This window comes from Gossypium raimondii, chromosome 11 (genome assembly GCF_025698545.1).
Source record: "Gossypium raimondii isolate GPD5lz chromosome 11, ASM2569854v1, whole genome shotgun sequence".
NCBI classification, from domain to species: domain Eukaryota; kingdom Viridiplantae; phylum Streptophyta; class Magnoliopsida; order Malvales; family Malvaceae; genus Gossypium; species Gossypium raimondii.
Window position 1 is genome coordinate 52,507,783 of NC_068575.1, and position 18,033 is coordinate 52,525,815.

Here is an 18,033-nt window from a genome sequence, read left to right on the forward strand (position 1 = left end):
GTGAGTGATCTTCCGATTAGTTGCTAACAAGTTTTGCTGCTTGGGCGGTCTTTCAACTTGCCTCATGTACTTATTTGAATGGGGTATAATAATATTTGTGTTTAATTTATTTAATAATCGAGCGCCCAAAACTTTATTCTTATTTATTTATTTAACTTGATAGAAAAATATAAACAAACAAAACACAGAGTGATGATCCAACACTCTGTTGACTTACAGCCTAATCAATTTTTTATTTTACTTGGAAAATATTTTATATTTATTGGATTTATTTTAACACAATAAACACAGAAAAATAAATAAATAAATCCGAAAAACAAACACACCGTGGGCTGAAATTTTATGCGGACAGCCTACTTTGGTTTTGGATTTTTGAAACTGGACCAACATTTTCCATTTAAAGGGAACAAAATCTCTTCCAGAAACATTGTTTTTCTCAATCTATTGCAATGCTATCAACTTTCAAACCAAATAGGACAAGGAATATATTTTCTTTTCTTCATGCCTTACATTTGTTTATGTGAAGATATAATGAATTTTTTCACATTTTGAATGTCTTAATATTATTAAAATTAAAAATTTTAATTTCAGGCATAAAAGTAAATTTGGTCTTAATATTTATTTATTTTGGTCATCAACTTTTAAAATTTAGTTAAATTGCTTACTTTTGGATAGAAAAACTGCCGAAATGTTAAAACTTTACTAGCATTGACGTAGTAGATCATATGGTATTTTACATGTATTTCATTGTTAACATGAATAAAATTTCTACAAGTTTTATGAACTTTTAGAAATTTATTGATTTTCAAAATATTTTGAATTTTATGGATTATACGAGTGGCCACATCAATGATATTAAAATTTTAACAGTTCAGCTAGTTTTCCATCCAAAAGCAAACACTTTAACTAAATTTTAAAAAATATAAGAGCCAAAATTAAAAAAATAAGTAAATACTTAACATCTAATATAATAGCAACAAGTCATGTTCCTTTTGTTTTGAATTTTTTAAATAAGAGTAACTAGTAAAAATTATATAAATGCTTTAATCTTTTTATATTTTAATGTGCTAATTGAGTTTGGATTCCTTTTATTTGGTCGAAATTAAAGTACTTGTATTATGAAATGTGTTCCATTTTAATGGGTAAAAATTGAATCCCTGACCTCATGATTAAGTGATGATGTGAGCAACTACCGAATCACACCTTTGAATTAACTAAATTAGAGTTACAAGTCAATTTAACACCAGTTTCATCTACTTAAAAACTGATTTCACTATTTTTAAGTTAAGAGTCTTCTTTTTGTTTGGCAACACCTGATGCTTTTAGCTTTTACTATTTTTATATAAAATGCTTAAATAAAACAATTAAAAATAATATGCATAAACCTGAACAAGACTAATTTATAATTACTGTGCCACTTTACATATGATTTAATTATTGAATAAACTTTTATAAGCATAATTTTGATAGTAAGTTTTGTTTTTCCTTTCACTCATGCTGTGTATATGGCAAAACTAGTAATATAAAATATCCTAAAATTCAAATAGAGGAAGCTGCTCAAAATCATAGCAAAAAGTTCCAAATTTTCTCTCTTTCCCATAAAAATGAATTGTTGTTATTTGTGAATTTTCTTCTGCCTGTCTCAAATCACATAACAATTATTCTTCTAATCATTGACCATTATGATGAAGCATCAACTTTAAATCAATCGCTTGTACCCACTTTATATATATATATATAGGAGCTTTAAGCTCCATTTCCAGTTCTATGCTATCATGACTTAGAAGCTTCTTTATTAGGTTTAGTTGTGTATATGCTAAGAACCAAAACTGAAGCAAAGTGTCACGGATGACAATTACATATATAATATAGTACAGGTATTGCCAAGAACAATGAAAATGGAAAAGAAAAAAAAAATTAAAAGACAGCCCATTTTCATGTGCTCCCGCCCCAACAATTTTACATATCCACATTGTCGTGTAGTCGATCAGTGGAGCTGTATTTTACCATAAAAATTTAAGTTTGCCAACCATTTTTTGTCGACATACTTACAGCTCTATCTCTATACCTCTTTCTCTAAGTCCCCACCATCACTTCCACAGCACTGTTTTTTCTTTAAGCCTTAATCATCAACCTCATCACGTTCTTCTTATACACCTTTTTGCATACTCTAATATTCTCTCTCTCTCTTTTCTTTATATTCGTTTATTGAACTTTCATAGTTGGTTACCAATCTTTGATCATTTAATGGCTACCCTTTGGTCAGTCATGGTTTTCATGGCTTGTTTCTCTTCACTAGCTTTATCTTCGTCTCAAGTCCATGCAGTTCAATTCTCCAGTATATCAGCTGCCCCAGCATTCTTGCCAACTGCTCCTCTATCTTCTTCTCCTAGTTTACCCCCAGATATTGAGCCTTTACTTCCTACTCCTAAAGGTATGGCACCTTCCCCTACCGAGTCATCATTCCCCACTATTCCTTCAAGTCCTAGCCCTCCTAACCCAGACAGTATGTTGGCTCCTGGTCCTGGTTTTGCACCTTCACCATCTGGGTCCTTACCAGCATCTACTGCGGTTTCTTTAGCTTCAGCTGGAGTTCTAAATTCGACATTGTTTTTTGGGTTGCTTGTGGCACTATGCTTATTGCAGCAGCTTTCTGGTGTGTAAGGTACTGTTTTGGTGGCAACCCCCAATTATTGTGCTTAGTGGAGTACTGGTTTCACTTTTCTTTTTCTTTTTTAATGTTCTATATATTATTTCTTTCTTTTTGTTTTCTAGTATATATTACTTTAGTTGGATGTTAGTTAAACCAAGCGTATGGCATTTGCCCCAAACTATTTTTCTTGAAACTGAATAAAGGTTTTAAGGATTAACTAATGAGTTCACAAAACAAAACATTTGCTATTCATATATTACCTAAGTTGAGTTCAAAGTGCCAATTTACAACACTTACTAATCCAATCTGCTGTGTTCCTATAGGATATACATATGCTATTTGCTTTGATGTACCTAACTAAAACTAGAGAGCAATAAAACTCGCACTGCTGAATTCAAAGGGACTCCATTTCTTGGTGGTGGTTTGTTTCATAATACACTTCTTGAGGTCCACTTTCTCATCCTTGAGCACTTGGACAGCCAAACTGAGTTGTCTAATCACTTCCATCTTCTCTTCATCTTTCTGCATCAACTGAGCCTTCTGAATCTCGTTCTCTTCTTTCAACCTCTCTATTTCTTCTCTCAACTTCGTCAATTCATCTTCGGATACCTCATTTGAAACTTCATCCATTACTTGTTCATCAAGTAAGGTTCCGTCTCCCTTTGCAGCTTCTCCCTCTGTTTCATGTTCGGGGTCATCAACTTCAGATGCAGCATACGAACCAAATGACTCCGAGTAACTGTCGTAGGTTTTATCCATCACATTTATTGTCTTCATGGATGAGAATGGGGACACTGACGTTGTTAGGAGGCGAGTTCCAGGGTCTGTCTTAACTTGATCGTACCGCTCGGCAAGTGAACGCTGGGCTCGGTAGAGATCTTCAACCAGACAAATCAGTTCGGGCCGCTTCTTGTAGTACATTTCTGCACGTTGCGCAAAGGAATCTGCATCTTCCTCTATCAGTTTCAGCATCGCCTTCGTCTTATGGTCCAGTTCTGACATTGGTATAAAAAACCATTTCATCATTTAAGCAAATGGAGGGAACAGAGAAACTAAACATTGTAAAAGAAATTTTGGGGAATTTAAAAAAAGTGCCAAATTTACTGTTTCTCCCTGGCAATCTCCTAATGGTATGATCTTTCAATCAAACAACAATGTTTCAAGCAACAAGAGGGGAAGGAAATAAATAAATAAATCCAGATTAAAAAAATGAGATCATGGTCCTACCCACTTTGTTATTTAGAATAATCCTCTTGTAGTTAACCTTGATTGCAATGGATGCAATTCATTATTAGCTTATAAAAGACAGCTTTTAGAGTCCTGATGAATTGCGCTGCAAAGGTGAACGCTTGTTGGAGAAAAGAAGAAGTCGGAAAAATAACAGAACTTGGAGGGATTTTCAATTTCAGAGTCACATTTCTATACATCGAGGGTTACCCGTATGTGCATACCAAATCTTGTCGGCTCTTTGACTATAGAAATTAAAAGCTTTAATGATGCCACTAGTCCCTGAATTCTTAAAGATTTTTGAAATTTTATCTCTCTACTAATCAGATTTGAAAATTAATAGACTTCAGATATTAATGTGTGTGTTTTAATATTAAAGAATTTAATCTAAAAATCAAAATTTCATTGGTAACATATGTTTAAATTTAATAAAGGCAACTAAATGAACTTAAATTTTTTAACCAAATAAATAAAGGACTAAAACTGCAAAAAGAATTAAAAGAATTTTAAATTTTTAGAAGTCCAGAAAATACAGTGAATGGGGACAGGATATTAGATAGAATAAGCATCCAACAAAGGAAGCATAGCATAGGTCACGCAGCTCATCATGCCAATTGGTTAGGGTCCAGTAGCAAGCATATTCCAGGTTGGTACCAAGTCAACCTCTCCAGCTTGTGAGCTCTCTAATTTCAAAAGTTGAATCATGAATCCTATAAGTTAGAGTTAGACCTATAAATATTCACTCTCCAAGCCGGTGAGAATTTTCGGATAAGTGTTGGCAGAGCCTAATTAAAATTTTTAAAAATTTTGTGAAAATTTCTTTAATAAGTTTAGAAATAATTAAAAAAGTATATGAATAAATTCAAAATTTTGGAGGGGTTTAATTAAAATTTTCATTTTAGGGGCAGGGGTTTGGCAACCTTTTCGACCTTACCTACGAAGTGATACTGTGGAGATAGCAATTCAAAGAAACTTTGAACTATAGCAAGAAACATGAAGAAGGCTTCAATAACAAAAAAAGAAAAAGAAAAAAAAAAGAAGCATTGTACTCCAATGGCTAGCACAATCTATATGAGCGAAAAGTGAGAAGGGTTTTTTTACCAGAAATAGTGGATTGGAGCCATGGAGAGCGCTTTGATCCATTCTGAGGAGTATCAAACCACCAGCATCGTGGTGTTTCCATTTTCATCGTTTGCACCATTTCTCTCCCTTGGCTCCTCTTTAAGATCCAGTGAAATTTCCAGTAAGAAATAAGAAAGACAAAAATGAAAGATAGGAAACAGAACTACCCCCTCCTTGTGTTTATATGGGAGGAAAACGGTAATACAGGCAATTTAGACATAAAAACAAATTGGCGGTTTTTTCAATATTCAATATTCAAACCTGACATAACAAAAAAAGATTTATATGGAAAGAAATCTAACACTTCCATTTTGTGTCCCCTTCCAAAGTAAATACAGATTACTGGATACCGTAGATTTTGGTGTTTGGGATCATATTTTTAATTTGTTTTATTTAGGTATAATTTTTTGTAAATTTATCAAAATATATAAAGATATAAATACTTTGGTAATTTCACACTGACACTAATTCCTTTTAATAAAATATTGAACATTCTTATCATTGTGTTTGTCTTTCATCATTTTTATATGAAATGTTTAAATAAAATCATTACAAATGTAATGTCTAGCATATTTAAAATAAGGAAGGCTTATAAAATTTTAATTTACATAATTATCTTTAGTTTTATAATTTTGATAAATTTTTAGAATTTAATTATTATATTTTATGGTTATTTATAAACACTGGTTGTTGTTAATTTATTTATATAAATCATTAAGCTATTAATGTTTAAAAATGAGGTTCTCAATTTAGCAGTTTAGTAGTGTTGGTTAAATTTTAGGGATGGAATTTTAATAAACTAAAATAGAAATTACCTTATCCTGAGAGGAGTTTTAATTTGAAACGCTTTTTGGACCTTTTATGTAATTCGCCTTTCACTAATCATCTTTTGCCACGTGGTGCAAATGCCGGCATAAAATATAATTAAACATACTAGTAGAACTTCTTCTTTTTTAAATTTTAAGTAATTACTTAATAATGATTTTCATTTTTTGAATTAATTATTAAATATTAAGTTAGTTATAATTTTTTGAATACGAGAGTTATCACTACGTTTGGTTTACCTCGAACAATGGAAACTTGAAGTGTGATTAGCTATGAATTGGGTAACTATAATAAATTAAAAGAGAGGATGAAATTATCGATGTTTATAACATGGCTGAAAGATTAATGGTTTGTTATTTTTATTTTGGGCGGTGTAGGCGGCTTTCATTAAAAATTTCAATTCCTCATTTTTATTTTTGTGGATGGGATAATGATCAACTTTAAAAAAAAAAATTAAGGGTCCGTTTGATTGCCAGTAAAATGTTTTCCGTAAAATGATTTCTGGAAAATGTTTTACATTTCTGTAAAATAATTTACTGGAAAATATTTTCTGATGTTTGATTGAATCATGTAAAATATTTTCATTGTTTTTTGTGATTTCAAAAATATTTTCCGGAAAAGTTATTTTTACATATATTAATATATATTAATAAATTTTATATTTTAAATTATTTTTACATATATTGCAATGATTTATTTATAAATAAATAAATCTAATTAAATATATAAGAATACTCAATTATTAAGCTATAATATTAACCGTCATAAATTAAAAACAACCAAGTCAAATAAATTATTTGTAATTGTGTTAAAAAATCAAGAACAAGGGTTGAATAATTATAAATTTAGCTTCCAAACCACAAATAAAAAATACTAATCTATGCATTTATTTAAAACATATAAGATGTATTTACTTACCAATATGAAACTTTGGATCTTTTAAACAGATTCAGCAAGACCAAAATGTTAAACAAAAGACGAGACATACCAAATCCTTAAATTGTTATAGATTGTGTTTGGCATAACTGCTTAAGTGCATTTACTATCAAATTGCTAGCCACTTACAACTAAAAAAATGGCAATGTCTGCTGCCAAAAAGCTTGCTGGGTTCTAATCAAAACACACAAAAACCAAAACTTAGCCTAAATAATCTAATCATAAAACACTACTCCGACTGTTAGCGTTTCATTAACTGATTCACCATCTGCTATCAAATTGCTAGCCACTTGCACCTTTCTTTAATAAGACTTTGATTACTTCTAGATGGGACCCTTGAACAGCATAGTGAAGTGGAGTGAATCCCTTGCGATTAGTGGCTCTCACTGAAACTCCTGATGAAAGCAGAGTCCCTTGCGATTAGTGGCTCTCACTGAAACTCCTGATGAAAGCAGAGTTCAGACAACCTTGATGAACCGCAGAACCTCTCCTTCTGGATATTGACTCAATTCTGGATCAACATCAGTATACCTCAATTAGAATTAGGAGTTCAATGAGCTTGGACTGATGTATTTACCAAGTAAAACACTGGCAAGGCTGTTATTCTCCAGATATTCGTAGACCAAGGCCCGATGGCTGTCTTCAACACACCAAATATGGAATCGAATGAGATCACAAAATTATAAGAGAAATAGTTGACAATACCATGTGTCCGAAATAGAAACAAAAACAGGGAACCATTTGAGATAAATACTTACGAATGGTTACAATACTAAAAAGTGAAAAAAAAAAAAGAACCTATTGTAGGCTACGCTCAAAACACAGCTTGCCATGTAGAGCAATGGTCATAGTTTATGCATAACTATAAGAAGACAATGCAGGGTATTTTATGAAACAAAGCGACCAAAGAAGAGAGCTTTAGATGCACCTACGACTTTACAAGGAACAACAAAATAAATGCAATCGAACCTTGAGCTTGTGTCCAGTCGGGCTATACCTTCCTTTGAACCAATCAAAAATCCAAAGCACTTACAACTCATTGCAAACACCGACACTATTAAAGATCTTATAGTTGCATGACTTATCCCATATAATTAAACCGGATCTCTTATCCAATTCGAAATCACCAAAAGTCAAACTCTTTTTAATTGCTCATAAACCAAAAACAAGCAATATGGAAGTTACCTACAGAAGTAGTTACAAAAGCGAACAAGAGAATACTATCAAATTACATGCATTGGTAATTCACCAACTTACCAAAGCCCGAAAGTCAAATTTAGTATATCTTCCGGGATTTTACAATCCTAATCGAGTTGCAAGCAAAAGTATGCTAAAAAAGGGGTGTGGGTTGGTTGAAGAAGATTCGAAAGAAGCAAAGACCACGGTTTAAATGTAGCTTTGAGAAAGCCTAGAAAGGAAATCAAGGGAGACGGAAGGAGGATTATTGGTGGGATTTGCGAGGATAAGATCTTGTATTGCAATGACTTTGAGAAGGTTTTTGTATTTGTCCATCAGTTTCTCAAACGTAGGGTCCCTAAATCTTGAAATTACATCTTGATGAAGATGTTTTGAATCGACTACCAATGACCCGACACGGATTTTGGTGTTTTAATATGGTTTTGAGGGTGAGAATCGGCATTTTGAAGTAGCTTTTATAGTCTCCTAGTTGAGAACTTATGACAAACACATAACAGCAAGAATAGCGAAAAGTGAAATCAAAGGAATTTGATTTGAGAGATCGTACTCTTTGCCAAGACTAGCAAAAAATCAAGTAATTCGTAAGAAACAAACAAAGAGAATATTTTCATCCTTAATTGAGATTGAGATATAAAGATTGGCTGGAGGAGTATGTAGCGATACAAATATAGTGCTAATGTCTGAAATGATGAAACAGAAGAGTAAGAAAATTAAGTAAGGTTTACCGGTTTCACTTACAAACTGCAGGAAATGATGAAACAAAAAGGATTGAAGAAAAGTAAGAAAGTGGAGAGGAAGTGCTGGAAATTAGTGGAATGGGAGGAATTAGAAAGATTTTTCATTGTTAAAATACAGAGAAAATTCAAAATCTTTCCAACTCCTCTATTCCAAAAATTTCCAGAAACAGTCTCTCCTTTTCCTCCTTCACAACAGTCTAAAAAATTACAAGCCACAGAAAATGATTAGAAATGAAAGTGGAAATAAAAAACATACCTTTCTAAAGAAAGTCTGCAAAGGAATTTTTGAAGCTGAGACGATGAAAGTGTAGAGAAGGGAATGGAAAATGTCTTCCGGAAGAAAAATTGGTAAGACGTTTTCCAAAACCAAAGAAATGATTTTACCCGTGTTTGTAAAAGGTTTTACTTGTGGAATTCATTTTCCACCAAACAAACGCCGGAAAATTTGCAAAACAATTTCCGGAAAATCAAATCCCACAATCAAACAGACCCTAAAATTTTCATTCATTTTTCATTTTTTAATTAAATTTATATTATTTGTTAAATCATCCTAAAATGAATAAAAAAGTTAATATATATTAATTTTGTTGATGTATGGCAAATAATTGATTTTTTAAAAATTATAATATTTCTTTATACTTTTTAATATTTTAATTTGCAAGTAATTTTATATTTTTTAATTTTTAAAATTTAAAAAAATAATTAATTGTTAACATCACATCCATCTATTTTGGAGTGATTTGACAAATAACGCAAGTTTAAAAGCTAAAAAGAGGCGAAAATTTAAAGGAATAGCTAAAATAACTTTACGGATTGAAAAAAGGGTTATCTTTCTGTGATATTTCACAACCGACTCAATTGTCAGATCCAAATGTGTGACATCACACGTTGCCGAAGCAACTCATATCAAACATATACAAAATTTCATATGAATTAATCATACAAACACATTTTTGAACATACAATAATCAATTAAAGATTTACCGAGGTTTAATACAAGCTTAGGATTTGAAGCCAAACTCTATCTATCATTTTTCAACATGACGTCTCAAGATAAACTTCATTTTATTTTTAGTATTTTTGGTTTGAGGCAAGCATGTCTCGAGACCTTAAAGGTCTTGTCTCGAGACTGGCCTCCATTATGTCCCGATTTTAGCTTCAATATTTGAAAGTCTTAAGACAAGGGGTTGTTGGAAAAATTACATTTTTATGGGAACTTTGAGGCATATTCTCAATAGGTAAAGGTGAAGAGTTGAATCATAAAATTATGGTTTTATATTCTACTCCACGAGACCTTTACAACGGTATATCATATGCTTAAAATGGTTGAGTGATGAATGAGAAATTGATGCTCAAAGTAAGTTACTTGGAAATATTGTTGAGGAAAAATAAAGGCTTAGATCCCACATTAGTTAAATAACAAAGTGTGAGATGTGTTTATATATGTGAACCCTCTTAAAAATTAATTGAATGATTAAGCTTGTAACCTTGTTTCACGCGCAAGGGGGTGCAGGTCCAAACTCAACGGGTTAGGGGGCACCCGTACGATGTGGGCGACGTGAAATATTCAGATCGGTTTGGCCCAAATCGGCCTACAGATATTTTAGCCTAACACAAATTTATTTTCTGATTTCGAAAAATCGAAGCAGTGGTTTCGAGACCACAAATTCGAGGTCATGCAATTTATTTTAATATTATTTTGTGATCTACAGCATGATAGTATATTAGTATAAAAATTTTGTTAAGAAATTTTACCATTTGCATGTTCAATTTGATAAAAAGAATTAAATCGTGTAAAGAGCGAAAGTTGTGTTCTATTAACTAAAGGTATTAAATAGCTATAAAACTTTGGTGTGGAAGTTCTTATTTGGTAATTAACCCATTAAAGAGATAGTGGAATATGATGGTTTGACATTTTGTGTAATAAATAATGTGTATAAAGGTTAATTATGTAAATTGGTTAAAAATGACAAAACAAATAAAACAAAAAGGCAAAGTTATCATCTTTAACCTTTATTTATCCGAAAATTGAAAGAGAAAGAAGCCATGGAAGCTTGAACTTTCGGCCAACCCCATTTTGCTTGCATGTGGGTATCGTTTGTCCCGTTTTTAATAATTTTTATGTTTCTGGGATCGTGTAGCTTAATCTAGCTAGCCCGGGGACTAATTTGTAAAAATATTGAAGTATTTGAGTTTTTCCATTGATGAATATGTTAGGGTTTTGAAGTTTAATGGTATAAAAATAATGGTTGTTGTTAGATAAACAACTTTTATAAAGGAATTTTTGATAAATTTGTCAATTAGGGGTTAAATTGAAAAATGTGAAATATTCATGGTATAATTTGTGAATTAGTGAAATAGATGGGCTGCTATAAGCATGCTTAATATTTTTCTAGGCTTGGGTAGTGATAAAATTGAATGAATTTCATTTTCCGAGCCTAGGGACTAAAGTGCAAAGAATTAAAAGTATAGGGGTGAAATGGTAATTTTGTCAAAATTGTGTGTTAGACTAAATTGAATGTGTTTAGTATTGATTTGAGTGAAATTCATTCATTTAGATCCGGTTAGACCTCATACGGAGTTAGATCGAATTAAAGAGAAAATTTCAGATTTAATCACCTTCGAATCTACGTAAACTCGTCGAGGTAAGTTCATGTATATGAATGGTTTAATTATTATGTATAATTATTGAACTCATAACCAACGTTGTACGAAGAATACCGAGCCCCGTTTGAACCTTAAAAATTCTAGGATACACATGACATGTCATTAGGGTTACTGATTTGGTTGAGGTACTGCATATGTTGCGGACACACCACAGCTGGTATGAGCTTACCGATTTGCAACTCGTGTAAGCTTACCAATATTCAGCTCGGATGAGCTTATCGTTTATTGCTCGTATGAGCATACATATACAAGAATTGACGGATTACAGTTCAGTACACCTCATGTACTACCCGCGTATCTAACCATATTCTAAGTGGTTCAACGGGTATAGTGTTATTACAAGATTATTCAAGTTTGATACGAACTAGTACAGGTATTTACATAGAAATGGTATATATATGATATACGGATACACGGTATAAATGTTACATGTACATGAAATTTAATAATTGCTGAATTCATACATGATTCTCGATTTTTATATGAATACATGGCTAACGTGGTTATTGATTATATGTTAGGCTTTTGGGCCAAATTGAGTTGTGATATGCCTTGTTTCACTTACTTAAATTGTGGTTAAACGGGTATGTAAAGAATGAAAGATCAGGAAATACTTTAATTGGAATTGTTATGAAAGTATGGAAAGGTATGATTTTTGGATAATTGAAATATGTTTAGCCATATACTTGAAAATATGAATGCACAAAAGTAATGTGTACTTATGTTATGATGTTTTGAAATGATTTGCGAATTATTGTAATATTTTACAATTGAGAGGTTATTATTGTTAGGCTATGGCCAAGACATATTGGATTGACATAAATGGATAATGCTTATAAAATGAAGTAGTAAACTTTATTTTTAAATTACGAACTTACTAAGCATTCCATGCTTACTTCATGTAAATTTCTTTTGTGTACTTAGATATCGAAAGCTCGTTCGAGTTGGAAATTTTTTGAGATTTCATCATACTATCTATCGGCTATTTTGGTACTTATGGTTTTATAATTTTGGTTATAATGGCATGTATAGGTTATTTTGGCTAATGATAGCCTACATGTTTTGTTATGTTTTAGCCATTTGAATTGGCTTGTATTTTGGTATATCTTGTTATGCATGTATAAATGGCCTTATCATATTTGAAGTGTGGTTTGGTAAGGTTAATATGCATTATAATATGGAATGATTTAGTGTTTGTTATGGAAAGTACATATGTGAAATGATGATAGGTGTTGATTGTTTTGTATTTGTGTTTTGGTGTACAAGTTATAAGTGACTTATATAACAAATTGATGCTAGAGATCAAGTACTTAAATAGTATTAAATGTTATGTTTTGATTTATGAACTATATGGTAAGTTTTGATACAACTATGTATTTAAGTTAGTTAAACAATTGGATAAATTGAATGCTTAGATTCACGTGTTATGAATCGCCATTTGAGGTGCCTAAGATCATATTGGTTGTATGTAATGATATTACATGTTTTAAGCATGATTTTGGTTGTTTTTTAATGCTTATTTATGTCATAGTCATATGCAAATTGTTGTGTTTAGGTTGGTACAAATTTGGGTGAGAAATGTGGCTTGGAAATAGCCTATTTTTGTCTACACGGGCAGAGGCATGGACGTGTGTCTCAACCGTGTGTGACACACGGCCTGGCACACGGGTGTGTGAGGCCATTTCGAAGGGTACACGGCCTGGCACACGAGCATGTGAGTTGGCCGTGTGACACAAGTTAGAGAGTTACTATAATAGCCCATTTTTAATGAAATCGAAATAGTGGTTTCGGGATCACAAATCCGAGTTAGAAAGAAAATTTATTTTAATATTATTGCATGATCTGCATTATGATAGGAAAGACGTATGAAAATATTGATAAGAAAATTTTACTGATTTTTATGTTTAATTAGGAGGAAATGACCAAATTGCATAAAGTGAAAAAGTTGAATTCTAATAGCTAGAAGGATTTAATAGCTATGGCGACTCATCCATGGAAATTCAAGAAAATAAAATGACTAAATTTGAGATTGAATTAATTAAAGATGAAATAAACTAATATCATCTTATTTCATCATCTTCCCAAATTAAAAATACATGAAAACCCTAGCTAAGAGAAAATATTCAAGCAAGCTATTTTGGCTTAATTGGGTAAGTAATCTTGTCCGTTTTAGTAATTTTTATATTTTGATATCGAATAACCTAATCTAGCTATTTTGGGGATCAATTTGTAAAGTTATCAAATTATCAAAGTTTTGCCATGGATGAATATGCTGAAAATTTGAAATATATGGTAGAAAATGAAAGATTGTTGATAGATAAACAACTTTTGTAAAGTGAATTTTGATGAAATTATGATTTAGGGATTAAACGTAAAGATGTAAAATTCATAGAAAATTTTTAATTTTTGTGAAATACATGGGTTGTAAATGCTATATGAAAATTTCGGTTAGGCTTGGAATAAGAATTAAATTTGCATGAATTTTATTTTTCGAGCCTAGGGACAAAATTAGAATTTAACAAAAGTAAAGGGGTAAAATGGTACTTTTGTCTAAAATGAGAATTTGGTTGAATTGAATATGAATTGTATTAAATTGAGTTAAATTTACTCGTATAGATCTGGATAACTCAAATACGAAGTTAGATCGAGGAAAAGAAAAAATGTCGAATTAGTAGATTTCCGTATACGAACAAGTGACGAGGTAAGTTCATGTAACTAAATTATGTATGTTTACATGTTTGATTTGAATGTTGTATATATGAATTATGAATTTGTTATGTTATTGAAGACAATTATTGATTCCACAAAGCCCGATGTGTGATAAGTCTCGTATGAATAATAGAATTCGATGGATACTGGATTTCCCGAATTGGTTGTAGTCCTGCATATGTTGTGGACACACCATAGCTCTTACAAGCATCCTGTTATTAGCCCTCTCGAGCTTCCCGTTATATAGTTCTACGAGCATCCTGATCGGTAGTAATTCTGCATGTGCTGTGGACTACCACAGCTCTTTGTGAGTGTCCTGTTTGTGATCAGTTGTGATCCTGTATATGTTACGGACACAAAAACAGCTATTTGTGAGCGTCCTGATATAGCTCGTTTGAACTTTCTGATATATGGATATCCGGAGCTCCCGTTACACGACTCTTAGTAAGCTTCTCGATAGGCTCTTCGTCAGCTTCTCGATTAAATGTTCTTTGTGAACTTCCTGATTATGGGTCTTATGAGCTTCCTGATATAGCCCGAATAAGCTTCCTGTTACATAGCTCACATGAACTTCCCGTTATATGGCTCGAGAAAGTGCTTCCTGTTTAAGTGTTCTCATGAACACTCCAGAATATGAATTGACGGATTATAAATTAGTACATTTCATGTGTATTATCCAATGTCCATCGATATTTCATAAAGTTCAGCGGGAAATACATGGAACATTTATATGATGAGCTCATCTTTATTACTTGAAAAGTACTTAGAAATTCATAACTAACTTGCTTGATTGAGTGTATGTGATTAGGCATTTGGCCAATTTGCTTGGGATGTATGTTATTTATATGCTTACTTAAAATGAACATGATTGGTAAGTTAAATTCCTGTTATATGAACTTACTAAGCATTAGATGCTTACTTGGTTTTCTATTCTCTGTTTTATAATGCTCGAAAGCTCATAAAGGTTGGAGTTCGGTCGGAGCATCATCACACAATCCTCCAGCTCATTTTGGTATAAATAGAAAACTTATTTTGGTATAATGACATGTATAGGTTAATGTTGACAAATGTAGGTATGTAAATGTTTTGGTTGTATTTAGCCATTGGAATGGCTAGTGATAGTATGTTTAATGTATATATGCATGAGGTTATATTATGTTTGGTATGTGAGTATGCTTGGATTAGTATTTTAGGTATAATCATGTTTGGGTAAGTATATGATTAAGAAGGTAAGATAAATACTTGAAAGTATGAACAAACATGTGATGCATAAAACTTAATTATTGCTTGATTTATATGCCTTAAATTGGTTGGTGAATATGTTGAAATTTTAATGTAGGTGGAAAACAAGTTGGTGAGAAATAAGGTTTAAAAATGACCTTATTTTGTCCACACGGGGAGAGACAATGGCGTGTGTTTCAGCCGTGTGTGACACACGGCCATGCACACGGGTGTGTGGTTTGGCCGTGTGTCCCCTGCACCTAATTTTTAAAAATTAAATTTTCTACACGGCCTAGCACACGGGCGTGTGGCTGGCCATGTGACACAAGTCAAAGAATTACACGAGTAAGGACACGGGTTGGGGCACAGCCGTGTGCCTCACATCGAATGCCCACACGGCCTAGGACACGAGAATGTCAGTTGGCCGTCTGAGCCACATGGCCTACTCACACGGGTGTGTGTCCTCTATATCTAGGAAAATTTTTGAAATTTTGTAAAAAATTCTATGAGTTCTCGATTTAGTCCGACTTGTTTCTAATTCATAAATTGGGCATTGATGGTCCATTTAAGAGACAATATGATAGAAAATGTTTGATTTTGGATATGAATAGTAAATGATATGATTTAATTATATTTGATTTGTAAACTCTGGTAATACTCCGTAACCCTGTTCTGGTGACAGATATGGGTTAGGGGTGTTACATTTATTAGTATCAGAGCTACGGTTTAGCCAATTCTCGGACTAATGTAGTAAGTACAAGTTTAGCTATACATGCCATTATATAATTTGTGATAGTGTGATATCTCCTGACCATTTTAAATATGTTTTTTATATAGTAATGTCGTCCAACCGAGCTGAATCCAAGGAAGCTGAAAGCTATGCTCAAGCTTCAGTTCAAAAAGCTGCATCAAGTAGTAGATGGCCTGTATTTGAGGGTCGAGGTGAGGAGGCTAAAGAAGCCTTCTTTCAAATGATGAATGAATGGTTTACTGAATATTTAAGGACAAATCTCGCTGTACAACAACCTCCCCCTCCTTTTCCTCAACCAGAAACTGATATGCGACAAGGTACAGAGTCTGTTAGAACTGGTAAACCTCCGGTAGATAAAATCTGTAAATATGGGGCAGAAGGATTTAGGGCCACTGCTGAGGATGATCTGGAAAAGACTGAATTTTGGCTAGAAAATACCATCAGGGTTCTGGATGAATTATCTTTCACCTCAGCTGAATGTTTGAATTATGTTGTTTCTCTGCTAAAAGACTCAACCTACCAGTGGTGGAATACCTTGATTTCTGTTGTGCCGAGGGAAAATGTTACATGGGAATTTTTCTAAACAGAATTTTAAAAAAAAGTACATTAGTCAGAGATTCCTTGATCAGAAAAAGAAGGAATTTTTAGAGCTTAAACAGGGGAATATGACTGTGTTCGAGTATGAACGAGAATTTGTTCGGTTAAGTAAATATGCTAGAGAATGTATCCCGACCGAAGTTGCTATGTGTAAACATTTTGAAGAGGGATTGAATGAAGATATCAAGTTATTGGTTAGGATTTTAGAATTAAAAGAATTCGTTGTACTGGCTGACCGAGCACATAAAGCTGAAGAATTAAATAAAAAAAAGGCTGGCAGAGATGGAAACCCAAACTTCGAGTAAAAGATTCATGGGAAAGTCACAATCGTTGGTTTCAAAGAAATCAAAGAAATATCATGATCGTTCTATTACATCTACGGGGAATTCTGGTAAAGATCGAAGTATTCAATGCTCTAATCCGAGATCTCTGGCCCATCAGTAGCAAGTGCTGGAAGTGTTCGAACCCCAAACCAAAATGTAAATATTGTAATAAATTTCATTTCGGTGAGTGCCACATGAGAAGTGGAGCATGTTTTAGATGTGGTTCCCTTGATCACTATCTTAAAGACTGCCTAGAAAGGTTTGAAAAAGATATTGTTAAGACTTCAAGACTGGGTAACCCCGTCTCGAGAGGTAGACCACCTCAAAACCCCGATAATATGAGTGGTAGTCGAGGTACAAGAAAAGATTCAATTGTCAAACCTGAAGCACGAGCGCCGGCAAGGACATATACTATTCGTGCAAGAGAGGATACCTCTGCACCAGACGTCATTTCTGGTACATTTTATCTTCTTGATACTAATATTACTGCTTCAATTGATCCTGGTTCAACACATTCATACTTATGTTTGAATTTAGTGTCTGTTAAAAATTTACATATCGAGTCCACTAAATTTGTGATTAAAGTTTCGAACCCTCTGGGCCAGTATGTGATGGTAGATAAAGTTTGTAAAAATTGTTTTTTAATGGTACGGGGTTATTGTTTCTCGGTTGATTTGATGTTATTACCATTTAATGAATTTAATGTAACTCTGGGTATGGACTGGTTAAGTCAGCATGATGCAGTGGTAAATTATAAATAGAAATACATTGTGTTAAAATGTCAGAATGGTAAATTGCTCTGTGTTAAATCTGATAAATTAGATGGGTTGTCTAATGTGATCTCAGCTATATTAGCACAGAAATATATCAGAAAAGGGTATGACGCTTATCTTTCATATGTGTTAGACACTAAAGTATCTGAATCGAAGATTAAGTCAGTGTCGATTGTTAGTGAATTTTTTGATATGTTTCCAGAAGAATTACCTAGTTTACCACCAGACAGAAAGGTTAAATTTTCTATAGACCTTGTTCCAGGAACAACACCGATATCTATAGCTCCATACAGAA

At 32.8% G+C, this 18,033-nt stretch overlaps 2 protein-coding genes across 2 annotated transcripts; one reads left to right on the plus strand and one right to left on the minus strand.

The window, feature by feature from the left end:
- The first annotated feature begins 2,071 nt into the window (after positions 1-2,071).
- Positions 2,072-3,763, plus strand: LOC105803056 (classical arabinogalactan protein 26). The gene is made up of 2 exons (XM_012635006.2): positions 2,072-2,665; positions 2,977-3,763. Exon 1 carries the CDS (start codon positions 2,248-2,250, stop codon positions 2,662-2,664), a length of 417 nt encoding a protein of 138 aa, XP_012490460.1. The 5' UTR covers positions 2,072-2,247; the 3' UTR covers position 2,665; positions 2,977-3,763.
- On the minus strand, positions 2,879-5,276 carry LOC105803055 (protein NETWORKED 3A). Its single transcript, XM_012635005.2, has 2 exons — positions 4,982-5,276; positions 2,879-3,648 (listed from the first exon to the last, which is right to left on the minus strand). Exons 1-2 carry the CDS (start codon positions 5,079-5,081, stop codon positions 3,017-3,019), a joined length of 732 nt encoding a protein of 243 aa, XP_012490459.1. The 5' UTR covers positions 5,082-5,276; the 3' UTR covers positions 2,879-3,016.
- Between the last annotated feature and the right edge of the window lie 12,757 nt (positions 5,277-18,033).

What these genes read in the sequence shown, in the direction of transcription:
- LOC105803056 (XM_012635006.2), top strand. Translation starts at nt 2,248, where the DNA reads ATGGCTACCCTTTGGTCAGTCATGGTTTTCATGGCTTGTTTCTCTTCA.
- LOC105803055 (XM_012635005.2), bottom strand. Translation starts at nt 5,081, where the DNA reads ATGGTGCAAACGATGAAAATGGAAACACCACGATGCTGGTGGTTTGAT. An exon ending in GCTCCAATCCACTATTTCTG is followed by an intron (nt 3,649 to 4,981) that starts GTAAAAAAACCC and finishes TACCAATGTCAG; the next exon opens with AACTGGACCATAAGACGAAG.